The sequence below is a fragment of the Notamacropus eugenii genome, chromosome 4 (assembly GCF_028372415.1).
Source record: "Notamacropus eugenii isolate mMacEug1 chromosome 4, mMacEug1.pri_v2, whole genome shotgun sequence".
NCBI lineage: Eukaryota > Metazoa > Chordata > Mammalia > Diprotodontia > Macropodidae > Notamacropus > Notamacropus eugenii.
The window spans coordinates 345,266,080-345,293,721 of NC_092875.1; the positions used below are offsets into that span (position 1 = coordinate 345,266,080).

The following is a 27,642-nucleotide window of genomic DNA, read 5'->3' on the forward strand; positions in this document are numbered from 1 at the left end:
AAAATTAAGGAATGAGAGAAGAATATATTGGGAGGAGAAAAGGAGAGATAGGATGGGGTAAATTATCTCACATAAAAGAGGCAAGAAAAATAGGAGGGGAAGGGGGTGGGGTGAGAAGGAATGAGCAAACCTTACTCTTCCAATTTGGCTTAAGGAGGGAATATACCTATTCAGTTGGGGAGGGCAGATTGGGGTGGGGGGTAGTCAGAAGCAAACACTTTAGAAAGAGTCAAAGGAGAAAACTGAATAATTGGGGGAGGGCAGGATAGGATGGAGGGAAATAAAATTATTCCTTCACAACGTGACTATCATGGAGGTGTTTTGCATAACCTATATTGAACTGTTCACTTGCCTTCACAATGGGAGTGGATGGGGAGGGAAGAAGGGAGAGAATTTGGAACCCAAAATCTTGTGGAAATGAATGTTGAAAACTAAAAATAAATAAATTTAAATCTAAAAAAAAAAAAAAAAGACAGTCCTATTTACTTTATTTCACTAAAAATAACCTAGAAGGTTAAGTGGTCAAGAAAGGCCCCCATTCATATGGATAAAGCCCAGCTGCATTCCTCCCCTTCCCCCACTTTTATCTTTATGCGGCGGTTTGACACTTATTTTTTTTCAGATGACCTCTGGGTAAATGAATGTTAAGAGGCCTTTATCTGCTAGACATTTGCCACCCACCAAGAAACAGCAGACCATTAACAAAGGAATAATGACTTCAATATTAGCAAACCAAAACAAAAACAAGAATGAGCTAAATCCCGTACTTTACCAATTCTTTAAAAAAAAGGTCAAATAGTATTTATACTATATCACACCAGTTGAGAGCTGGAAGGAGACTTCAGACATTTGGCCCCAATCCCATCATTTTAAGGGGCAGAGACAAAGGAACCTGCTCAAGGTCACTTTCCTTTCTGGAGTAAGGGCTCTTTAAACATATCACCTCACGATCTCAGACAAAGTTCAAGCTAAAATAGATTTAATAAAAAAAAACTGAGAAAATGTCCTTTGAGTCAGCAATATTATTCAATTTTGTTTTAGTGTCAGACCATTTAAAATGCCTAGACAGTATAAAATACCTGAGCATATATACGTCTACCAAAACAGACACAGGAACATATGAACATCAACATAAAATACTTTTTATACAAATAAATTCAGATCAAAATAAGTGAAGTAATATTCATTGTTTATGGGTAAAGTCAATATAATTTTTAAAATTCTAATCTATTTATTCAATGTCATCCCAATTAAATTTTAATTAAATTAAATCTCACTCCATTAAAAATTATTTTACTGAGAAAAAACGTAAAGTTCATTTGGAAGAAGACCTTTTGGACAGAAAACAGGGGCAGGAGATGTAAAGGAAGAAGATTCAGAAGTATCAGACCTTAAACTATATAGGATGAGAACATTGTTAAAGTATAAAAAGGATAGTTTCAATTATTTTAAATTAAAATTTTCTTACATAAATAAAACCTATGTAGCCAAGAAGAGAAAGAATATAGAAAATGTAGAAAAAAACTTTCATAGACAATCTCTCAGATACGATGTAATTGCATGAAATATTGTTGCAGTATAGAAAATGATGAGCTGGTTGATTTAGAAAAACATGGAAAGACTTGGATTTATGAAAGAAGATGCTATCCATCTTGAGAGAAAAAGATGATAGGAGGAAATAAGCATAGTACGATCTTACACATGTGACTGTGTATGTGTATATGTTTATAGAATTTATGTGAGTATATACATATATACAGATATATCACGTTTAGGGTAGTGGAGGAGGAAAAATGAAGTAAAAGGTGCACAGCAGAGAACCAAAAGAAAACTAACAAGGAAGCAAAGAAACAATGTGTAGTATTTAGCACATAGGTTTTCATTATTTTATAATAAATCCCCTTACTGTCTGGTGTGCACAGGGCAATGTTGCTTTCTTTTCTCATTTTGTATTTAAGTTTAAAATAAATAAACATAACACCAAGCACACACAGTGTGTACCACAGCGGAGACTGGATGTGTCTGTGTGTGTATCTATATTTATATATACATACATATATACACACACATATATACATATATCTTCTGGTCAGTGTGGCTCAGCTGGTAATAATTCAGGCTCCACTTAGGAACTGAAGTGAAGTTACTGTCCAAATATCTGTATTGGTGAATGACTACTTGCAGAAACTTTATCAAAGAAAAGGTCAGAGCTGCTGAAAGATATAGCTTGAAATGATATCTCAGGTTAAAGCTTGGAAGAGGAGACAAGAAGGGAGGCAAAGGAGAGAATCCAAAGTAATAATAGAGAGAAAGGGGAAGGAAGACAGAACAAAGGTAGGGGGAGAGAGAAAGAGAGACAGAAAGGACAGAAGGGAGGTGGAAGAGAGAGGGAGAGGAAGGGGGAGAGAGGGGATGAAGAGAAGCAGGACACAGAGAAAAAGGAAGGGGGGGTGAAGGAGCTAGGAGAGAGAGACAGAGGTCGGGTGCATAGGATAGCGTAGCAGAGGGACTGGCTGTATTCTCTCCCCTGTGTTGTCTCTAATGCCCTAATACCAAGAATGGATAGAGTCGAGAACTCAGCCCAGGACAATGGCAAGTGAGCCTGCAAAGCCATGGGTAATGGACTCAGCTACGTAAGGGCAGCATGAGAAGCAAGCAAGCAAGTTCCTGGCTGGACACTGACAGGAACATGCTAGTGTGCAAGCATTGGCAGGGGATGTACCTGTCCCATCCTCTCCTTCCCAAGGTACTAAGATAAATGAGAAAATGCTTGGAGCTCTTCTGAAGGAGGGCAAAATGTGAAAGCAGATTTCTAAAACTTAGAAAGAGACAGACAGATACAGATTATATGGGAATGTTAAAATAGAAAAAGTTTCAAAGGATAAGAGACAGCTAGGAGGCAAAGGTTTCTTTTCCCTCTCAAAGAGATTATCCAGTCCAGGACTTCTTAAACTTTTTCCATTCAAGAGCCCTTCATACCTTCTTAAATTGTGGGTCTAGTCCCCATATGGGGCCCACCCTCCTCATCTGATAAGAGGAAGGAAATGAGTCCCCAGGCAAGGCAATGAGACTTGTCCAAAGACACATGGCTTAAGTGGCAAAATCAGGATCTGAACCCAGGAAACAAAGACGAATTTCAGTTCAAACTGGTAGCAAGGACGAATTTCAGTTCAAACTGGTAGCTTCCAAGTATAGGAAAATACAGAGAAAATTTTCCCCAAGGCTGCTCTGTTGGAAGGATATAAAGTTTTGGGAAATGCAAGGTTTCTGGCATTTTAAAGCACAAATGGAATAGATAGTACCTTTAATCAAAAAAAAAAATGTACCTTTACCTTAAATCCAGAAAGGAAGCCAAGCCAAGAGAATATTTAATGAGTTACTGTTTGTGAGGGAGGAAAGGTAAACTACAAATAAGGAAATGGTTATAAACAGTCCCACTAACATTACAGTAAAAAAAATTACAGTTAAACCCACAGATGATCATCCCACCATCTAATCTTGTTACCACATACAAAACCATAGAACAGGAATTTATGGAGGGGTTTAGAATATCGCTACTACATAAATTCATGTGGTGTGGTATGGTGTGGTGTGGTGTGGGTATATGTGTGTGTGTGTGTGTGTGTGTGTGTGTGTGTGTGTGTGAGTGAGAGAGAGAGAGAGAGAGAGAGAGAGAGAGAGAGCGCTAGCATCTTCCTCTTCCATGAAAAACTTTGGAGTCTTTTATGAGGAAGATAGGAACCTTTGACAAAGGTCTAGAGGCTACGTCATGGTCTCTGATGACTGCTGGGACTGCACATTTTGTACCTTGGACTCTCTGGCACATCTCCCTCTCTCAATCTTGCACACTTCTTTGTACATTTTTTTTTAAAGTCTCAAACACTCTGGATCCTATTTCTCTAATACTTTCCTCCCTCCCTCAAACATTCTAGAAAATGACATGAAGCTATCCTCCAATTAAAAGAGGAAGGTCAGATCTGTCGGAACTTTGAAAATCCAAACTAACAGACAATTACAGGAGCGGGTGTGGGGGAGGGGAATACAAGGCGGCAAAACATAGAAAGTGAAGCACTCACAGAGCAGCATACTCTCTTCCCAGTAACACCCTCAAAAAGTTCTAAACAACACATTTAAAATTTTTAATTAATTAACTGGGTGAGATCTCAAGGTTTTGCGGTTGTTGGTTTCATTTTGTTTCTTAAAATTAAGTATCGGTAGTATTTATTCATCTAGATCGGAAGACTGTTGATTGAGCTTCTCCCAGTGCATAAGCCAGCCGGTGCCTTAGTAGAGATTCCATATTAAAGGGAAGGGGGGTTACTAGGAACAATAATGGCCTGCTTCCTTTCTCATTGACAGATGTCACCATTCAAAGCCATTCCCTAGCAACTGCCAAACAGTCCTCTGATCTCCCTCCTCTAAAAAGAGCGTGAGAATCTTGGGAAACCAGCAAAATGAACCCTTACAAGGACCTTCTGAGGAAGAGGGAAGGAGTTATTCAGAAGGGGCAAAACTCAAAAAGCAGCAATAAAATATTTGTTGAAAAACAAAGAAATTTTAAACAGATACTTCTACAATGAATCTGAACAAATTAACAGGAAAACAACCAATATTTCGGATGTATTCTATCCATTTCTGAGAGTACTAATTACTGAGTCCAAAAGGACATCTGAAAGACAAAAACCTGAAAAGCACTTGAATATCTGAATCTGTTAAATATCTGAAAATATTCTGAACTGGTCCCAGAGACAGAAGTTGCATAGTTTATTCATTCACCATAAAAAGCTACAACAAAAACAGAGCAATGGAACAGAGGAAAAAGATCTCTCCATCATAAAAAAAATTGGAAAGAATTGAGCCTCAACTACCATAAACACTACTTCTTTGGGGAATAAAAGGATAGCAAAATGAGATTTCCCTTCATTAACTAAATCTTTACAAATTAAAAAAAAAATAAAACTATTCAACATGTTTGATGCGTGAAGTAATTGCTTTTTAAAAGATTCTTAATAGTAAATAAAATAACAAAGAAAGCAACCTTTCCACAACTGTAAATAATTATAATAAACTTTCTCCTAACATATTCCAAATACTCATGTGAACCTTGTAGTAAAATATTTTAGATGGCATACTAAATAAAACAAAAATCTTAAAAGCAGTAGTTAAAGTGAAACCTTGAGGACATTAAAAATTAGTGAAATCATCAATTTCTAGTCATGAAATACATTAAAAGACAAACTATGTAGCTGTTAAAACAAGACACATCCCCATAAGAATTTTTCAAAAACAAAGCTCCTTACTAGGTGAGAATATTCATAACTTGCCAACAAGTCTTTCTTTGAAATGGCTGCTCAATACAACTGGAGCTGTATGGGTTTAAGTTTCCAAATTAAGTGATGGAAAAAGTAACCATCACCGGACATGATCACCATTAATAAAAGCATTGTATATGGTACACATTTTCCCCAACCTCTCTAATCTTATTTTCATTCACACCATATTCTGCCTGCAGTAAAATGCTCACCAATTACGTTGGACCACTGTTCAATTACTATCAGGGCACAGGCCATAAGAGACAGAGATGGAAAGACCAATGACCAATACAGCCTTCACATTATGTTGAATGTTTCCGCTTTTACTTTTCCCCTTATCTATGTGAACCAGATCCCCTCACTGTACAAAGTTGTGGGAGTTTCCTACTTTTTTTGAGATAAATTAACTATTTCTATTCCATTTGCTCCCTTTCACATAATGCTTATCCAGTATAAAAGAGAAATGTTTAGGTAGCTCTCACAGATATGATGATACCTATCACATAAGCAATAAAACTTCTAGGGTTGGGAACCCAACCTTTTCAGGTACCAGCCAAATTATTTATAATTTACACCATTATCTACATATATGCTCTGATGCAGATAACCAAAAGCTCCCATGCTAATTAGTTAGTATTTCCTGAATAGCTTCAAGTGACAGGCTTCAATTCAACTAACTCATTAAACCAGCCATTCAAATTCTTAAATATCTAAGTTTCAGATCTTTACTATTAATAAATAATAGTAAATAAATAAACTGAGCAGATATTGAAGAAAAGTAAGAAATCAAATGTAAGTTACTCATAATTGTCTTTTATGCTAAATAGCTTTAAACTTAGGACTATGGGTACAAACTACATTAATTTCCCCCTCCCTTATACTGAACCTAAAAAATTTAGTTGTTTTTAACAAATTAGGACTGTGTGAAGATCCCATGTAGCAAAGTCCTTCTAATGTTATCCTCATCCACACTAGCACCACTCTTTTCTACAGAGCCACCAATGTATGGGGGCAGAAGTCTTAATGCTGAACCTGGAATTTTAAGCCAGAGCTTTCCACCAAGGAACTGCAAAGGGTTCTGCGTACATGTCATTTGTCCTCACTCCATCTGTGCTCAGATAGGGAAAAGATAGTTTATCTGAAAGCTTATCACTTTCCAGCTGGGGTAAATGAAATTTTGACATGGTTACCCCTTGCCAAGGTCAAACCTGAGTCTGCCGCATACTGAAGACCAACACTAGTGCTTCCTGCTCCCTATAGATATTAATTATAACCACAGAGCCAATTTCAATAAGCCAGAATGACTGTCTTCCTGTGATACAGTAAAAGGTCCATTATAAAAGGAAAACTATCCTATATTCTAAGGAGATCAAACCTTTACCTATGAAAATATTTATAATAGCTCTTTTCAAAGTAATTAGAAAACCGGAAGCTAAGGACTTTGCTACATGGAATACACACAAAAACTATATGAACACAACTACAAAATACCGTTTACAAAATTGGACAAACCTAAGTAATTTTTTAAAAATTTATTTTTCATGGATAGGCCAAGACAATGTAATAAAAATAACAATACTATCTTAATTAACTTACTCAGTGCCAAACTGAACTATCAAATGATTACTTTATAGATATGGAAAAAATAATAGCAAAATTTATCTGAGGCCAAGAATCAAACTCAAGGGAAATAATGACAAGAAGTAGAAAGGAAAGAAAACTAACATTATCAGATCTTAAACTATTCTAAAAGTAGTAATAATAAAAAGATTTGGTACTAATTAAGTAACAGAAAAGTTAATTACCAACAACAAACCCCGTACACACATAGAGTAATTGTTTGTCCTTTGTTTGCCAAGAGGACCAGTGATATCATATGGTGGTATCCTGATTTTCAAGTTAATTGGATTTAAGAGAGGCAGACAGTCATCAGCCTCACTCCCTCTTCCAGAGTCACTTAAGTTCAGGACAGAAGTCAGGATGATTGGTAATCGCCCAGATGACATTGGTGTCTTCAATGCCTAACCAAACTCCAAGCACTCCACAGCACCTGCTTCAGCAGCCTTCATAACCATTAGAACAAATTGTTCTCATCTACCCCCATTCCGCTGGGACCTCTTCACGCAGATGTTCCCCTAAATCACCTAGTGGTTTGAGGCCTGTCAATTACCCTCACAACCTGGGTTAACCCAGGGTATGGCAATTGGGATGTTATAGCTTCTTGGAGCCACAAGTGGTATACACATAAAGAAGCAAATTAATATAGAAGCCTAGTATTCAATTACTACAAAGTGACCACCTACTAGGATAAGGACTCACTCTTCAGGAAACACTGGGAAGCAGTTTGGATGAAATTGGATTTAGATGAACACTTTACACCATCTCAATAAGCTCCAAATGGATAGACACATGATGACATCACATCACAGATAAGGAAGAAACTGTCTTTTCTATCTATGGATAGAGGAAAGATTCATAACCATAAAGGTTTTAAAGAGAATCACAAAAGATAAAATAGACAATTTTGAGTACATAAAATTTAAGTTTTTGCATAAACACATTCAATGAAGCTAAGAGAAGAAAACATTAGCTGAAGCTTTGCATCAAATTTCCCTGATAAAAGTCTCCTTTCCAAGACATTTTAAGGCAGAACTTTCCAAAATTCTTTGGCCTACACACCCTTTTCAAAAAAGGAAAAGAAAAAATTACTCAGTGCACTCTGGAAAACTATTTCCTTTCACCCTTTAATAGTTTTTTTGAAATTTGTATCATTTCAAACTACTACCACCCCCCTGGATTGTCCCAGAGCCCCATGGAGGTGGTATCACCCACTTTGGGAACCTATGTTTAATGAAATGATTAAAATCTATAAGAATAATGGCTATTCCTCAATAAATGGTCAAAGGGCATGAACAGGCAATTCTCAAGGGAAGAAATTCCAGCTACCAGTAGCAATATAAAAAAATGCTCCAAATCACTAATAATTAATGAAATATAAGGGGCAGCTAAGTGATGCAGTGGATAGAGCAATGGGTATGGAGTAAGGAAGATCTGAGTTCAAATCCAGCCTCAGACACTTATTAGCTGTGTGACCCTGGACAAGTCCCAACACCTATTTTCCACAGTTCCTCATCTGTAAAACGGGGACACATTGAAAGGAAATGACAGACCATTCCAGTATCTGCCAAAAAAACCTCAGACAAAAGTCCATGGTGTCACACACAGTTGGACACAACTGAACAACAAAATTAAAGTCACTCTGAAGTTCTCTCTCATACCTATCAGATTGGCACTGCTGACAAAAAAGGAAAAAAAATGTTGTTGGAACGGCCACTGAGCACATTGACGCACTGCTGGTAAAGCCATGGATTGACAGACATTCTGAAAGCAACTTAGCACTTTATGCAGTTATTAAACTCCATACCCTTTGACTCAATGATGACCCTACTAGTCTATGGCACAAGAAGATCAAAGGAAAAGGAAAAAAATCCTGTATGTACAAAAGTATTTATGGCAGTTCTTAATATGGCAGCAAAAAAAAAAAAAAGGAATGTTCACTATTTGGGGGATGACTGTACAAATACTGTTGACTCCCCCTCTGTAGTTCACAGAGACTCTCCCACATCCTTGTCACACAAAAGGTCACACAGCTACATCTTCCCTATCTTCTGGGAAAACTGACTTTAAAAAAGTCACAGATATTTGCCAAACAAGTCCCTTTAGAAAACAGATTCACCTATTAATGGAAAGAAACACATCCTTTCTTACTGAACCTTTCTAACTTCTCTGAATTGAATGTTTACATTATTCTCATTGTGTATACTGTTGTTTGTACTATGTGTCCCCATGTTTCCAAAGGCAGCTGGGTGGTACAGTAAATAGTGTCTGGCCTAGAATCCACAAGTATCTTCCTGAGTCCAAGTTTGGCCTCAGACACTTAGCTGTGTGACCCTGAGCAAGTCACTTAATTCCATTTGCCTCAGTTTTGTCATCTATAAAATAAACTGCAGAAGGAAATGGCAAACTATTCCAGTATCTTTTTAAGAAAACCCCAATGGGGTCAAGAAGTGTTAGACACAATGACTTCTTCATATTCTTTTTTCTCCTTTCAGTGTGCAGAATTCCAAAGCATTCATACACCATCCAGATATTCCTCAACCACTTGGCACATTTTGTTTCCAGTTATTTGTTATGAATAGTGTTGCCCTGAACATTTTTTTTTGCATATATGAGATATTAATTTGGAATATAGTCACAATAGAAACAAATTTCTGAGTCAAAGAACAGGCACAATGTAGTAAAATTTCTTCTGCAATTATATACTATTTTCCACAACAGTAAAACTAATTCAAGGGAGAGCTAGGTGATGCAGTGGATAAAGCACCAGGGCAGGAGTCAGGAGGACCTGAGTTCAAATCTCACCTCAGACACTTGACACTCACTAGCTGTGTGACCTTGGGCAAGTCACTTAACCCCACTTGCCTCATCCTGAGCCATCTCCAGTCATCCTGATGAGTATCTGGTCACTAGATTCAGATGGCTCTGAAGGAGAAGTGAGGCTGGTGACCTGCACAGCCCTCCCTCACTCAAAACAAAGTCAAGTGCAAGTCATGTCATTTCTGATGGCATGGTCTTCTTTGGCAATGAAGGACGAACACACACAAACTAATTCACAACTCTAGAGGCAATAAATTCAAACACTAATCTCATAGGGCAATCTTTTAGCATCTTTTTTCTGCCAGGAGGGTTTTAATTTACATTTCTGATTATTATTGATTTTGAACATACTTTTTCAAATGATTATTGATAGTTTGTATTACTTTTTGTGAAAGCTACTTGTTTATATCCTTTAACAAGGGTCTGTTACAGAATGGCTCTTAATCTTATATGTGTACATATGTTTATTTATCTATATTTATATACATATATATATACCAATTCCCTACTGATTTGGAATACTTATAAGACAAAGTTAAATATATTGTAATAAATGCTTTTTCTTCTCATTCAAGCTGTACTGTTAGGTTAAGATGTAAAAGAACAAGACATATGATAATAACTTTTCACCAACTGGGGCCAGTTGTCAAAGAATATCCTCTTTTTAAAACTGGAAGTTTAAAAAGTATTATCCATAATCAAGAAACATGAAAAAACAATTCCTCCCTTGAAAGAGTTTGGCTAATTTTTCTAAAACTATTTATGGTCTCCCCCACCCAAGTCTAATGCCAAGACTTAAAACAGTTAAAATACCCTATAGGAAACTACTCATTAAGTATTCATTTGAAATCCTGAATGGGATATTCCAAATCATAAACTTAATATCTATAATATAGGTGTTTATTGATATGTTCATTAAAGAAACTCACAGGCTGCTATCACAAGGTTCTTCCAGAAAAACTCTAGGCTAAGCATTGGGAAAAGATTTCAATTCATATTCTGCCATGAATTTGCTGTATGATTTAAACAAATTGTTTCAGGTCTTAGCACAGTCCCTGGAACACAGGAGCCACTTTTAAAAAACACTTCTTGACTGGACTTCGTCTCTCTGAGCTAACGAACCAGGGGATTATTGCAGTAAGAAATAAAATAAGTGACTCATAAGTGTTTTGACGTAGAAGAAGCCTTCCAATATTTATTCAACCACCCATTAATTGTGATGTACATTCATAATTACCTTGACATATGTGAGAGAGAGCATTTCGAGTCTGAAAAGTTTGACAGCTGAGACATATAAGTTATCTGGGTTCAAAATCCATTTCAGTTAACTTATTAACTGTGTGACTTTGAGCAAGTTACTTTTAACCTGTAAACTGAAAATGACTGCTATCCTTTCCAGGCCTGGATCTATAATCCTGTGATTTAAAAAGAAATCTATAAATAATTAAAACACTTTATATATTCTTCTGAGGTCCACCTACCTAATAGAAGATTATATAAAGGAGTAAATTGAAGTAAACTGACTTCCTACACTTTGGATTGAGAGATGTGAGCACTAAAAATGTTTTAGTCATTGCTCAGTTATTTCAGTCATGCCCAACTCTTCCTGACCCCATATGGGTTTTGTTTTACGGGGTTTTCTTTTTGTAATATTGAGTTTTCTTGACAAAAAAATACCAAAGTGGTTTGCCATTTCCTTCTCCAATTAGAAACAGACATATTCTAACTTAAGTTAATTTTTACACATCTACTTTCCCATTAGATTTTAAGCTCCATCAGGATGGGTGCTATAACTTATCTTTGACTATATCTCCCTGCTAAGAACAGTACCTTAAATATGTGCCCTTAGACGAGTTTTGTGTTTTTGCCTTTCTTTGTATTCTCATCACTTAACAAAGCTGCATGACAGATAGTGAGAACTTAATAAAGGCTTATTGACTTGACTTTGTTATGGGGGGCAAATATCAAACTTATTGAACTATTTGTATGCTTCTAATCTTTACTCCTTGATAATACACACCTCAAAAATGAGGAAAATATAGATAAAAAATGAAAATGAGTCCATTCAAATCTATCAATTAGGGGCAGCGAAGTGGCATAGTGGATAGAGGAGTCAGGAGGATCTGAGTTCAAATTTGGCCTCAGACACTTGACACTAGCTGTGTGACCCTGGGCAAGTCACTTAACACCGAATGCCTTTTAAAAATTAAAAACTATAAATGAACACTTTTCAAAGAAAACATGTAAACTACATACAAAAAAAATCTTCAAATCAATAATGAGAGAAATGCACATTAAAGTAATTCTGAGATTTCACCTCACAACTAAATTGGTCTAGAATAAAAGTAAGAAAATAATCAACATTGGATGGGTTGGGGCAAGACAGACACACTAATACTCTGTTAGTGGAGCTGGGAATTTATATAACCATTCTGGGAAACAATTTGGAGTTATTTGAGCAAAGATACAAACTGTTCAAACCTTCTGATCCAGGGATGTCACTACTGAGCATATATTCCAAGTAACTAGTCAAGGCTGGAGAAAGGATGCATATATTTATAACAGTTCTTTTTCTTTTTTTGGGGGGGGGGGGGGGTGGCCAAAAAAATAGAAGAAAAACAAAAAATGGCAAAACAAAATGTGGCATATGAATGTAATGGGGCTTTACTGCACCATAAAGAAAAAGTGAGAGGAGCACATCTTTATAAGAAGTTGCCAAGCAGGCACACTGATGTATTACAGTTAGAACTGAGAATGGATACAAGCATCCTGGAAACCAACCTGAAATTATGCACAAGAAGTTACTAAACAGTCATGCCTTTTAAAGCAGCTTTGCCACTCCTCAGCTTATACTCAAAGAGTAAGGAAAAGGTCTTTTATGTACAAAAATATCTGCAACAGTTCTTATGGTAGCAAAAAAAACCCAAAAACTCGGGGATAAAGACCTCACTTCTAGAATATATAGAGAACTGACTCAAATGTATAATCATACAAGTCATTCCCCAATTGATAAATGGTCAAAGGATATGAACAGGCAATTTTCAGAAGAAGAAATTAAAGATATCTATAATCATATGAAAAAATGCTCTAAATCACTATTGATTAGAGAGATGCAAATCAAAACAACTCTGAGGTACCACATCACACCTATAAGATTGGCAAACATGACAGAACAAGAAAATGATAAATACTGGAGAGGATGTGGGAGAGTTGGAACACTAATTCATTGTTGGTGGAGCTGCAAGTGCATCCAACCATTCTGGAGAGCAATTTGGAACTATGCCCAAAGGGCTACAAAAATGTGCATACCCTTTGACCCAGCAATATCACTACTAGGACTGTATCCCCAAGAGATCATAAAAATAGGAAAGGGTCCCACATGTACAAAAATATTTATAGCAGCACTCTTTGTAGTTGCCCAAAACTGGAAGTCAAGGGGATGTCCATCAACTGGGGAATGGCTGAATAAATTATGGTATATGAATGTAATGGAGTACTATTGTGCCATAAGAAATGATGAACAAGAAGACTTCAGAGAGGCCTGGAAGGACTTATATGACCTGATGCTGAGTGAAAGGAGCAGAACCAGGAGAACTTTGTGCACAGCAACGACCACAGTGTGTGAGAGTTTTTTCTGGTAGACTTGGAATTTTGTAATAACGCAAAAACTTCTTATAAAAAAAAAAAAATCCCAAAGGTGGTTCTCTAAGGCAAAATGCCTTCCACACTCAGAGAAAGAAATATGGAAGTCATTCACAAAATGTAGCAGATCATGTTTGTGTATGTGTATGTGTTTGTGTATCATGTTTTGATTTGTTATATGATTTCTTTCATTTATCTTAGTCTGACTACATAGCATGACTATAGTGAAAATATACTCAATAGGAAAGTATATGTAGAACCTATACAGAATTGTATGCAGTCGTGGGGAGGGAGGGGGATAGTGGGGGGCAGGTGTGGGGGGGATAAAATCTCAATTGTATGGCAGTGATTGTTAAACATTAAAAAATAATTTAAAAAAAACAAACCCAAAAACTTAAATGTCCATGTGTAAAGGCAAGCCCCTACCATACCCAGGATGACCTGCTAGTACAGGTTCTTGGATCTGCTTTTCTTAAAGGAAAGCAACTTTTAAGGGGTCAATCATCTTACTTTAATCAAGCACATATATCGTTCACTTAGTTCAGGGGGAAAAGTCAGCACCCTGAACTTCAGAAAAGACACAAATAAAAATTATAAACAGAAAACAGCATAAAGATCAACAGACAGGTCTTCTAACACAACAAGCAATACATACATCACAGATCAACAGACAGAGAGAAGCACCAACATCTGGGCTTAAGCGGGAGTGGGGACACTCCTTCATGGCTACCGCAGTCTCATCTGGCCAAATAATAGGAACACTTCCAACGAGTGAGCCCCAAAGCAGAATGTTAACTCGGAGTATATACAGAGCCAGAAGGCATCACAACCAGTGCTTCAATGCCTAATTACCAAAAGGTGTGAAAGCCTTCAAGCAAACAGACTTCCCCTACAAACTTTCCCTTTAAACAAATTCCTCCCGCAATGGCCTCCACTTGAGGCCTATTAATGGGCAGGGAAGATCTTTAACTCCCATTAATATTACAGCTGAATAAATTGTGGTATATCAATTTAACAGAAGACTACTGTGCAGTAACAAATAAGGGGAAAGATGATTTGTTTCAAAAAGACAAATACTGGAATGTAGTAATGAAGAGTGAAGTAAGCAGAACCAAATCTAGTTATGGTTTTACATCATTATAAAAAGGAACAATTTCAAGACTTAAAAGAACTCTGATATACTAAATGATCAACTATGATCAATTTGATTGATAAGGGAGAACACTACAGACCTCTTGACAGATGATGGACGAACTCGAAGAATGTTAAGTTTCTTTCTGGATGTGACCAATGTGTGAATGTTTTGCTTGACTGGGTTTATTTGATACAAGGATTCTGTATTTCTTCCCCCCTCCCCCCCAATTTTTTGCGGGGGGAGATGAAGACAGAGAGAAAAAAGAATGCCAGTGGGGTATAGAAATCTATCTTGCCCTACAAGAAAACAGAAGGGAAGAGAGTGGAGGGGGAGGTGAATAGAAGACAGGGCAGACTGGAGGAAGAGTAATCAGAATACAGGCTGTCCTGGGGTTGGGGGGAAGGGAGAGATGGGGAGAAAATTTGAAATTCAAAATTTTGTGGAAGTGAATATTGAAAACTGAAAATAAATAAATTTAAGGGGAAAAATGCCAGCAATTTTAAAAGAACATTTAAATATAAAATAAAAATTTTTAAATATTTAAATTTTAATATATTTTAAATACTTTTTAAAAATATCCTGTCTCTGAAGCACAGGTAGTTTGCTTCCAAGTAAGAGCATGCCCATCTGAAGTTAAATAGAGGATCATTCTACAAAGCTAGCTCGTTCTGAAGAGGTCATTATTTGAAACAGGCAAATACACCTTCTTAAAGGAATCCTGATGTGATAGAGCCTGCTGCCTTTTGAGTCAAAAAACCTGGATTCAAAAGTCCCAACTGCCACATACTAGCTGTGAGGCCCTGAGCAATTCATTTGTCAGTACCCCAGGCAACAACTCTCTAAGACTTTATTAAAGTTTAAATAGCTGCTCATCTGTGCAATTCTCTGTACCAATGAAATCACTGGTAGAGACCAAACACAAAACCGCATTCCAAGTGTTTTATTCAGTTTACATGGGATAGGCTCTTTATAAAAAGGCAAGGAAATTTTGCAATGTTATAAAAAAAGAGAGAGATTCAAGTACAAAAAGGGCATTTTAAAATTACTTTGGTAGGAGAAAAAGGGGGGGCGGAGGGGGGGGGGGGGGAGAAACTACAACACAAGACCAGAATGAAAGAGGCTTGGGATTGTGAAGCTAAGGAAAGCTAATACCCTTGTGGAAATTTCCAGGCAGACAGGAGAAGGGATGGGGAGGGTAAGGGGAGGGGGGCAGAAAAGAACTAGCTCAGTTTAGGTTAAACCACCTTTTGTCTACAGTAAGTCGGGAGATTCAAAATAATTCTAACAGGGCTTTAACAGCAGTAGCCTGGTTCTCTTCAGACCGACAGAAAGAGCATAACCACATCATGGAAAATCCTCCCAGATGCACAAGGAGTCTCAGGCAACTTTGTTTGAGTGAACTTGTGAATTTTTAATCAATTCCTTTAATTCTCCCTAAGCTTTAATTCTTCTAGGAGACAGATCCCTGTGTCCCCTGAGCACCGGCAGGAGTCAGTTCTGTAAGTAGCCACACTCAAGTATGTTACACAGGTTTGACAGGGAAGGATGGAGGATATCGTTCAAAACAGTCTCTAAAAAGACATTACCTCTAGGTGGATTTGTTATGGAGAGAGCAAAGGGTAGAATGTGCGCCCCTCAGAGTGCCAGTAATCTTGTATTCTATTAGTGGAGAAAAAAAACAGAGTAGGGCACTAAGCATCTCCTGACAATCTAGTATTAACACCTTTCATTCTAGAAATAGAACATTTCCGTAAGTAATAAAAATACTGGAAGGTGCCATAATAGTGGATAGAAAGCAGGCCTCACCTGGGTTCAAGTCCCATGCCTGACACATCTCTGTTACTCAACTTTGTGCTCCAGGCCAAATAAAAAGGGATCCTCTGCAGGCTGCAGCTGGACTTAGAAAACTAAAAATTAACATTACGTAGTACTATATTTTTATTTATTTTGTTAAATATTTCCCAATTATATTTTAGTTTGGTTTGGTCATCACTCTGGAGTTTTGCGGGCCTAGAGTCTGACCTCTCTGTTCTAGGCAACCCTCTAAGATTATAAATTGCAGAAAAGGTGCCAATCTAAATTGAGAATTCTTTATACCAATAAACAGATCTAGTCCCTATCCCCAATAATATTAAAATTCAAAATTCCACTAAAGATACAAACAAGATACATTCTTGTGTTCTAGGAGTGGCAAGGTGATACAATGAACAAAGCTTGGCAATTAAAGCGAAAGAAAGCCAGGCTTCTGTACAACCTTAAGCCAAACATGACTTCTTCTAACTTAACTTTCCTCAACTATAAACTGGGGATAACAGAAGGTACTTCCCAGGGTTATTGTGAGAATCAAATAAGATAATATAGTAAAGCACCTTGCAAATCTTCAAACAATTTACCAGTAATCTCCTGGTTGATCACAATGCCATACAGATTGCAAGCTTTTTCCACGTTGGTAAAAGGTCTTCATAAATTTTTGTGATAGAATATGTATTTGTATATAATGTATACGTAATATACATATCCATACATATGTGTGTCTATTAGAAACAGATATATCTATTAGATAATCTATCTATATAAAGATCTCCCATCTATCTATAGGGAGAGAGAAGAGAGAAGAGGGAGATTCAGAACCTTCTAGGAACAAGTATCTCCTCGATACATTCCTAGCCTGGTCCTCTGACAGACCTATTGGGCCAGGTTCACTGCTATACCCAGAGGCCAAGTCTTTCTTTTCCCCACTGATCCAGCCTTCAAAAGACTCACACAGTGAGCTCCACAAGAGAGTGAGAAGCCTAGGAATTGCAAACTTAGGAGAAAGTTAGTAGTGGCAGACACAGTCACATGGAATAGGCTATATCAATGGAATGTGACAGTCCAGGATTCCACTATATATAGGTAAATATATAAATCAACTGAAAGGTGGCTAGGTGGCACAGTAGACAGAATACCAGGCCTGGAGTCAGAAAGACCTGATATCAAATCTGGCTGCACAGACTAGCTGTGTGACCCTGGACAAGTCACTTAACCCTATTTATCTCAGTTTCCTCATATGTAAAAAATGAGCTAGAAGGAAATGGCAAACCTCTCCACTATCTTTGCCAAAAAAACAAAAAGTGGAGATATGAAGAGTTGGACAGGAGTAAAAAACAAGACAATAATTAACTGAAGATTATTTGAGAATAAAGATTCTCTTTACTGAATCTAACCTAAAATAGTTTTCAGTTTTGTGACTAGACTTTTTGCTTCAGTCTCCTCATCTGTAAAATGTAAGAATAGGACCTTCCTCCAAGGGTGCTTGTGAAGATCCAATGAAATTAAATTTGTAAAGCAGTTAACACATTGTAAGTGTGAGACAAACGTTAGCTATTGAAGATGATGATGACCCTTATAAACAGAAAAGAAATGTATCGAGTTGGGAATACCCTGAATGTAGCATTTCATTGATACATGCCTTAACAAGACTTCTCCAAGTCTTTATAGAAAGTGAAAGGCTAGCTGTAAGAGTTTACAAGGAGAGGGCGGGAAAGGAGAAAGAGGAGGAAAAAAAAAAACGAACAGAAAAACCCAGAGACTGCAGTCCCAAAATGAAGGCAAAGTGCCCCCATCAAGCTAGCTTTAGTTGTGATGTTATCTATCAGTTCTGGCAAGAATCTTCAAATTAAATGGAAGGACTGTCTATAGAAAAGTACAGTACTTAAAAACAAATATACTTTTACTGACTTGAAATGGTTACACTGGGTCACAAAAAGTCTATTGGAAATGAACTAAAGGAACTCTAATGTTCTTCCAGGACAAGTCAATGATTTGGCTAAGTCTGTCAGGCACACAGATCTCAGGTAAAAACACCTGTGTCCCTTTCAGAAGCCCAGCCTCACCTTCAACTTTCCCACTCACGAATTCAAAGTACTCTGGGAAGCTAGGGGCTTATGGAGGATCTATCTGGTCCTCCACTCTTTCCCCGACCAGAATAGCTTAGTGAGACTGATAATCTTTAAGGCAAGAGTTATTGGGCACCTAGGTGGTACAGTGGATAGAGCACCAGCTTGTAGTCAGAAAGGCTCAACTTCCTGAGTTCAAATCTGGCCTCAGACCCTTACTAGCTGTATGACCCTGGGCAAGTTACTTAAGCCTATTTGCCTCACTTTCCTCATCTGTAAAATGAGTTGGAGAAGGAAATGACAAACCACTCCAGTATCATTGCCAAGAAACTCCAAATGGGGTCCAACATGACTGAAACAACTGAATAACGACAACAAAAGACAGGAGTTGTTAACTTTGTACCCATGAACTTTTTTTTTGTATTTTGATACATGTATTCCAATATAATTGGTTCATTTCTAGATTTTATACATTTTGAAACATTTTTCTGAGAAAGAGTCCATAGTGTCAAACTGCCAATGTGGTCGTGAAAAAAAGTTTAAAACCCCCTGATTAAAGGAATTTCAGGAGTAATTTACTTCCCTTCAATGGTGCTCTAGAGTGCTCTAGTCTGCCTAGAACAAGCAGAGCCTCCAAAGAAGTTATAGGTTAAAAGATATTTCTGTTCCCCACTCCCATTCCTGACCTACTCACAATGACTGACTGGACCTGGAGACCCAAATCCACTCACAATTTACCCAAAATATTGAGAGCATACTGGCAAAGTATGCACCAAATGGCATCTAAGGAATCAATAAACAAGCTTAGTGGGTCTGGAGCTGTCTCTGCTTTATGAAAAGGCCACCAGCAACATGCAAAACAGCACATCCAAAATACCAACCAACAAAGGCTGAAATTCTCAATTGCTACCAAATTTCCCATTAAAGGCAACTTGGAAGCCAGACTCCTCTGCAACTAAGAGGCATGTAAATTCCAAAAATTGTAACAAGACTTTTGAAAAAAAAAATCTCCATAGACCTTCATTTCAGAACATCCAATCAATTCACACCACACTATTACTCACTTTAAGATTTGTTTGTCCCCAGTACACAAAAACGTCACATAGTACCAACTTATTCCAATACTAAGCCACAGAAAAGTCCACGTTCTCAATCTGTTCCATGGCCAAACAAGGATTGTTTATACTAAAAATGAACGCTTAAAAAAAGTACCATTTATATAAAAAGGTAGCCTTAAATTCTCCATCCTCCACAACACAATTTAAAAAAACATATTGCATAAAGCCAAAGGTGTCAAATATTTTACCAGAACTTGGGATTCCCAAGGGCAAGATCTGCAACTGCTCAGCTCAAGCAATACAGAGCATTATTGTTTAAGCTAATAAATGTCCTAAAAAACACTAAGCCAAGGGGAAGAAAACCTGTTCGTAGGATCATAGACTAGGGGTTCAAAGGAATCCTGTTGGATGTCACAGTTAAACCACACAGGAGTAAATCCAACCCTTTAAAAGTTCCAATAAGGATTATGGACTGAAAAAAAGAATGGAACCAGGGAAGAGAGCATTATTAAATACAAAACGGAAAATAAAAAGATACGAGTGATGAATTGTAATATCTGAACTGGTGAAATGGACATAAAGCACTGAATTTGGAGTCAAAAGATGTATTTTCATATCCCAGCTGTGAACAGCGACCTGTATGACCCTGAACAAGTTAACACTCTCAGTGACTCAGTTTCCTCCTCTTTAAATTGAGGAAGTAATACTAAGTGATAGCAGGTGTCTCTTCCTCATGTTAAAAAAAAATGATGGAACTGGGTAACTGCTTCCTGCTCCTTCAAACTCTGAATTGTGTAATTCATGATTTATGATTTATGAAAGCCCCTAAGGCAACTCTCCAACTTTATATCAAAGAACTTTTCTGATTTTCTAGAAATACTGAACAATAATAGCAGCAAATGAATCACTCTTCCTCTCATTAAGTGCACTGCAAAGACATTATCCAGGATCCCAAGGGTTGTTAAATAGCCGGAACAGAAAATTAAAATGTTTTTGCATAGCAAAATGCAATTCAAATCACAAGAACATTTATTTTGTCTAATTTGTACCAAAAGACATCATGGAAGAATAACATGCTCCCTTGCTGTCAAAAACTTAATGTAATAGGTAAGAAAGGGATAAATCTGATACAAGGTACAACAGAATGAGATTAGGCTTCTTTGCCCTTGAGGCATTCTTTAAGAAATTTGTAATGACAGAGATCACTTTCAGCTGAGGGTGGGAGGAAGGAGAGGAATCTGGAAAGGCTTTATACAAGTGTCCTTGGAAGTTGTTTTGAAGAAAGATTTCCAATAGGTGGAAATAGGACAGGAGTATATTCCAAGTAAGAGATAGTCTCTGTGAATGCACAGTCTAGAGAGGGCAGAAAGAAACTGGAAAACAGCAAGCATAACTATAGTGATTCTTAAATGCCAGACTCAAGAGTTTGCATGTTATCCTATCAGTGATGGGGAGTCACTGAAAGTTTTCCTATCAGGGTAACCATAATCACATCTTTGCAACAGGAAGATTATATTGGTAGTATGGAAGGATGGATTAGGAGGAAAGAAAATGGAGACTGGAAGTTTATTCATTTTTCTCCGTACATTTTTAATGAATGCCTGAGTTGGGGAGTGGGGGGACGGGACAGTGTGGGTGCAATGGATAAAAGATGGCAGAGGAAAAATCAGCAGGACAGACACGATTCATATGGTGAGAAAAATGGTCCTGTGCCCGAGAGGCATAAATCCTGGATGACTTCAAAGGTGTAGAACATTTCGGTAGATACAAGGGGAGAAGGAGATATGAGAGGAGGGGAAGAAAAGAAGGAAAACTGAGTTCGTTTTGGGTACAACGAGTGTGAGCTCTAGGCAGAATAAACCAGTGGATATGTCTACTGGAGGTTGATGCTAGACATATATTTGGAAATTATCCCCAAAACAGTGATAACCTGCCCCCCACACTAATAACCAAAGCTAAGAGAGTTAAGATCAAGGCAATAGAAGGATACAGGATAGAAAAGGTCAAAGGACAAAGCCTTCAAATGATGGCAGTCTCCAAGACATAATTATATTTGACTGAAAACCTTTTTGCTATATAGACTACTGACATCTTTAAATGACTGAAAGGGATCTTAGATTTTCTAATTCAACTGTCTTTTTTTCATAGTTAATAATAATAAACTAACATTTAAAGAGTGCTTTACAGTTTTCTATGGAACTTTACATGTACTATCTCATTCTGGCCTCACAAATACATTGGGAAGTAGGTCCTATTCTTATTCCCAGTTGACAACTGAGGAAACTAGTGGAGAGAAAGGTTAAGTGATTTGTCCAGGGTTACATGAAGAATACAACTCCAGCACTCTATCTACTTTACCCAAGAGGTTAAATGATTTGACAAAGGTTACACAGGTAGCATAACTAGATTTGGACCCAGTTCCTCTGACTAAATCCAGCATTTTCTCCCTTGGATGACAATATGGAAACTTGAAAGACTTGGGAGGAAAAAGTTCAGATTCCACAGCTGGAATCTCCTTACATTGGTCATTAAAAAAATATGGAAGTTCCTAAGCAGAAAACAAAAACAAAACTGTAGTGTTTCACAAAGTGGCCAAAGTATTCGGAGAAATACTGACACAAAGGGAAATGGAAACTCCTAACTTTTGGCTCATATGCTGATAAAGAACTGTAAATATCACCTATCTTCTGATAAATTAAAACATACCTACTACACCAAATGATTCCATTATTTTCTCAAAAAAACTCAGGTCCTGTTTGCCTACCCTTATTCCTGCACCTTGCTGCATCTTCTTAAGCTACGAAACACATCCTTCTCTGAAGATTCTGCTTGATCCTCTTGGGATATATGAGAATGTCCTTTCTTACAGATGAGTCAGTTAAGAGGCAGGTAAAGGAAAAGGGATCTAGCCTAGAAAAGGCTTTGGGAAGAGAGGGATGTGGCATGGAAATGGAGAGCTTAAAGAGAGAAAAGAAGGGAACCAAGGCTTCATTCTAAGGGGAAAGGCTTAACAATACCAGGTAGGACACTGGATTTGGAATCAGGAGACTTGGCTTTGTATCCCATCCCTGTGGCTTAAAATTGTGTGAGAAAGGACAAATAATGTGACCTCTCTGGGCCTCAGTAGTGGACTAGCCCAACTTAAAGATCCCTTATATCTCAAAGTCTTCTACCAGATCCCAAATCTCATAGGGCTGTGTAAACTTATTAGAAAACTGCATGAGTTCTAATTCACCCTTCATACTACCAGCTGGATAAATTTCTTTGCTTTCCTGGGCATCATTTTCCCTATCTGTAGCAAGAGGTTGGACTAGATAGTGTCTAACTTCCCCTTCCAGTTTCAGTTAAGAGAAATTTCTGATATCCATATAAGTAATGAGTAAATTACAGTCTCAACTCCACAAAGTTGGAGAAGACGCACAGCAAAAAACAGCTAGATGAAAGAAAAACTGGAGTGGAAGGGTGGGTGATACTGGGGGGAGGTACAGGAAAAAAACAAAACACAGATGCTAGGAGTCAAGGCCAAGATACTTCCTAGGAAGGACAGGCAACAGGGAAAGGCATCATGCTCTCTCCGTTGCAAGGAAATCCCATCCTTCCTTTTTCCAACAGCAGTTCAGTCAAGGTCGCATGATGTGGAAAATTAGCTGATAAGGCAAATGACTCTTTCCACCCCATTTTTCATGCTAATGGCCCAACAGCCGCCCTCTTCTTCATAACACAACTTATAGGGTAACTCAACCTCATACCCAAAGCACCAACCAAACTGCACCAGTTGGAGAGGGGGCTTCCTGCCCTGACACTTTTTTGGATTCCTTTGGCCCTTTCCCTCACCTCTTGACTTCTCACTGCCCCAGTTCCAGCACCCCAAAGGGCTCTCCAGCCAGGCCTGATATTCCAGGTCCCCAGGGACAACGGTCCGGCTCTCCCGTCCCTACCCCCACCATCCCTTTAGCTCTCCGACCGCCAGAAACAAAGACCAAAATGACCCAAAGGAAGCCGGTCGGCGACAAAGGCCCGCCAAGTCTCCAGGGCGACGACACAAGCCGTGGGGCACGCCAGCGCCCTCTCTTCCGTCTTTGTCCCGGCTCAGGTACACACACTCGGCCTCCGCGAGTCTCCTCCCTCCGCACCGCCCCATCCCGGGCCAGGAACTTGGAAATCAGTTCACCCCGCTGCCTGGACGTAGGGGCCGGGCTGGGGCTGCAGGGCATAGGCACCCGGAAAGCTCTTTCACTCTTACTTACCCAGGATCGCGGAGCTGCCCTCTCCCGGCTCCGGGCTGGGCGCGGGCTGGAACTTCAGAGAAGCCTCCGGGTCTGGGGGCGATGGGGGCGACAGCGGCTGCCGCTCCAGCTCTTCCTCCGGCGCCCCGGGATGTCCGGGGCCATCCGCCGCGTCCGCCTGCGCCTCCACGGGCACCACGGTGAAGTTGGTGGGCATCGTGCCCCAGGACGGCGCCGCCTCGCTCTTCCCTCTTCTACTGGGCTGCGGAGGTGCGCGCCGGCGAAGCGGCGACGTCTCGGAGCTCGGTCCCTGGAGTGGTGCCTGTGCCCGTGCCCGTGCCTGCCCGCTGCCGCTGGAGCCGCTGCTCTCGCAGCCTCCCGGGCACGACTCCGAGCCGGGCTCCCTGAGCTACGGGCTCTCACGTGAGGGCAGTTTCCTTATTTGGGGGAGGGGCGGGGGCGGAGTGGTGCTGGCAGCCCCGCCACCTCCCTTCGCGCCGGCCCGCCCTCCCTGCCCTCTAGTCCCACATGACATCACCTGCCAGCCCCAAGTGGCTGCTGTCTAGTTTTTTCTAGCTTTTCCGTGCGGCCGGGCGCCTCCCACTTTATATATGAAGAAGAAAGTTCGTGGTGCGAGGACTCGGAGGGACTTGGAGGAGGAGGCGTGACCTGGGACCCACGCAGGTGCGTGGTACCACCAGCCTTGTTCCTGCCCTCGTGTAAAGAAGGGTCGTCTCCCGGACCTCGCGGCTGTCTAAACAGTACCTTCTGCCGCCTTTTCATCTTGGTATTTTTAGGGCATGTCCTTTCAATTAACACGCAGTTATTAAGGGTTCATTCACCACGCGCAGAAGTGTTCCATCTTAGGGTCTTGCCTCTCTGGCAATTTCTTGTTTCTATATGGTAGTCTTCAGGCTGTCTTGCCCATCAGAGAGCTCTGTGAGAGCAACAATTTTTTTTTTTTGCCCATCTTTGTATCCCCAGAACTTAGCACAGTGCCTGGTACATAGTAGGTGCCTAATAAATACTGGAGAAGGAAATGGCAAAGCACTCCAGTATCTTTGCCAAGAAAACCCCAAATAGGGGCACCGAGTGTCTGAAATTTCTACAGAACAACAAAAATAAATACTCCTTGATGAGGGGCTGAGTATACAAAGACAAAACACAAACAAAAAACCAGTCCTCATTCTTGATTTTGGGATCCAAGCAAAGTTGGAGCCAAGGCTGGGGGATGAAGTGTATCAATAAAACATTTATTTTAAAAATACTGATAGCTTTGATTATTTAACAGAGGAATTTTAATTTAATGCATCAAGAAATATAAAACAAATCAAGTTTTAAATATCTACTGATACAACTGATACGATGAAAAATCAGCCACTGTATTCACTAATTTTTGTGAAGGGGAGAGGTGAGGCATCTAAATACAAATCAAGCCTTGAAAGGCAGAAAGATGATCACTTTATTAGATTATCTAGTCCACTCCTCACATTTTACAAATCCTTCAAGGTTCACTTACCCCACCCATCCATCCCAAACCCACACAATCACTCTGAAAGCTGCACTGCCAACATCCAACACTACTGTAGTAAGTACTCAAAGCATAAAAATTCAAAACAAAGTTTCTGTTTTGCAAGAAGACACTTTAAAGTTTTGGTGTTTTCCATGATAGGCTGTTTTCAACCTCATGTAACAGAAATAAGACCAACTTATCATTTACCTGGTACTTTGTATATGTATGTGTACATGTTGCCCCTAATAAAATGTAAACTCCTTGAGAGGAAAGGACTATTTCATTTTTGTTTCATTTGTTTTCATTTTCATTTCCCCAGTATCCAGCACAGTACAGAGTAAGTACTTAATAAATGCTTGTAAGCCAATTGATTTGATAAACCCACAAAGGAAAATCTGATTGAAGTCAGAGGTCATTTTCAGAATGTTCAGTGGTATGTAAGTTCCTTGAGGTCAGAAAGGATTTCATTTTTTGCTGAGGCCTCTCTTTAAAGATTGCCCTGAGGTGTAGTAGATAGGTTGCTGGACCTAGAATCAGAAAGTTTCCAAACCTGCCTCAGACATTTAACTATCTGTGTGACTTAGGCAACTCACTGAACCTCCGTGTACCTTGGGTTTCCTTTTCTGTAAAATTAGAATGCTGGACTAGATGGCCCCTATGATTCTTCCAGTTCTGTGTTTCTATGATCTTTCATGCCTGCATCGTTATATAATAGATACTGGTTGAAAAAAAAAATATTTTTCTCAGCAACTTCACTCTCCCTCCCGAAGCTCTTCTTTTCTTGTATTGCCCCAGCTCGTTTCAAATTCCATCTCCTGAGGAGGCACAGGGTCCACTTAATTATGCTCCCTCCTCACTTTGCTTCAGGAGAAGCATAGCTACTATATAGGCATTCTTCTGACATGGACTTTATACCTCTTTTCTTTGTAACTCATTCAATTAGGAAAGTTCTCCCACAAACCCTACCCACCTCTGAATCCTCTGAGCAGTAGGAGTAGTCTTGGCAGCATGGATATTTGGCAGTGGCTGGAACTCCCTACGTCCCCAGACGGATCTGTGCCCAGCATCACTCGACCTTTCTGGTTAAGCTCCCAAAACCCTTTGTTGACTTTCCCTCAGAGTGCACACAAGGCTTTTTCTGCCCACCAGCCCTCTAAATGGACCATACAGTTTGGAATTTGAAGCAGCCAAAGCCTTTGTTCTGCAAATAAGACTTTCTGGTTCTGGTATGATTCCACTGTACGAGATCTTTGCCTCATTTTTATTTCCTTCCTTAGAAGGCAGCTTTTTGAGGTCATCAGAGGGATCCAGAAGCAGTTGCCCAGGTTTCTGAAGGATTTGTTCTTCTAGATGGGTGACTAGGGCAAAAGCAGCAGAAAGAGACAGTGAAAAGGGCTTCCTATGGCTGGATAATAGAGATGTGGATTTTGTACAAGCGAGTATGTGGTTTTCTCATCATAATCAGAAACCTATACTTTACAGCGCTTGTTTTTAGAAACACAGGATTAAAGGAGGCTTTTTACTGTTTACTCTGCCCTTTAGAGCTTCAAGAGGGTATCCCTTGGAGCCAGGCGATATTTGTATATCTTTATCTGGGGAACTCCTCTTTTCCCACATTTCTGGAGTCAGGATTTTAAAGCAGGAAAGGGACAGTCAGCTTCTTTGGATTCCTGCTAGATTTCCTTTCCAGCTACTTCAGCTAGCTCAGGGTTTTCCACTGAAGAGGTCCAGCAAGCAAGAGGGATCTCTCACTGCTCTTTGTTGGATAAGAACTTCCACCTTCAAATGCTGTGGTTTAACAATCTTAATCATGCCTGACTCTTCATGACTCCATTTGAAGTTTTCTTGGCAAGGATACTGGAGTAGTTTCTTGTTGTTTAGTCTTTTCCAGTCATGTCCAACTCTTTGTGACCCCTAATAGGGTTTTCTTGGCAAAGACACTGGAGTGGTTTACCATTTCCTTCTCCAGTTCATTTTACAGGTGAAGAAATTGAGGCAGAGTAAAGTGACTTGTCCAGAGTCTGTGCCTGAGATCATATTTGAACTCAGGTCTTCCTGACTGCAGGCCCCAGCACTCTATTCACTGCACCATCTAGTTGCTAACCACTTCCAAATACCACTAACTATAATGAAAAAATGGTTCCCCCATATTGTCACTTGGAAGCGCTAGAAGAGATCATACTTCATGTTTGAACATTCTTTAGTAACCAGAAGAAAAAAGAAAAATTGATCATCTGGCATCCAATCAACCAGCATTCATTAAGTACCTTTTCTATGCTCCACACCTTTACAATAAACATCACTGCGCATGGGACCAGATGACCCAGCACACCCTAGCGCAAGAATTGTCATCTGCCCTTCCCCTTTTTATAGAAATGACCACAAATGCCATATTTAATCACCCATAAATCTTGTTCTCCCTAAAGGGAAAGGTAAAAGTC

At 39.1% G+C, this 27,642-nt stretch overlaps 1 protein-coding gene across 4 annotated transcripts in view; it reads right to left on the reverse strand.

Annotated features, from left to right (window-relative positions):
• Positions 1-27,642, reverse strand: part of SLC12A7 (solute carrier family 12 member 7) — a 291,778-nt gene that overhangs the window by 122,434 nt on the left and 141,702 nt on the right. The window contains exon 1 of one of the 4 annotated variants that reach the window (XM_072605350.1): positions 23,710-24,126. The exons of 2 other annotated variants lie outside the window; for them this stretch is intronic. In XM_072605350.1, the coding sequence (XP_072461451.1) occupies positions 23,710-23,905 (196 nt within the window). In that variant the 5' untranslated portion in view covers positions 23,906-24,126. One more of the 4 variants, XM_072605353.1, reaches the window with a different exon arrangement.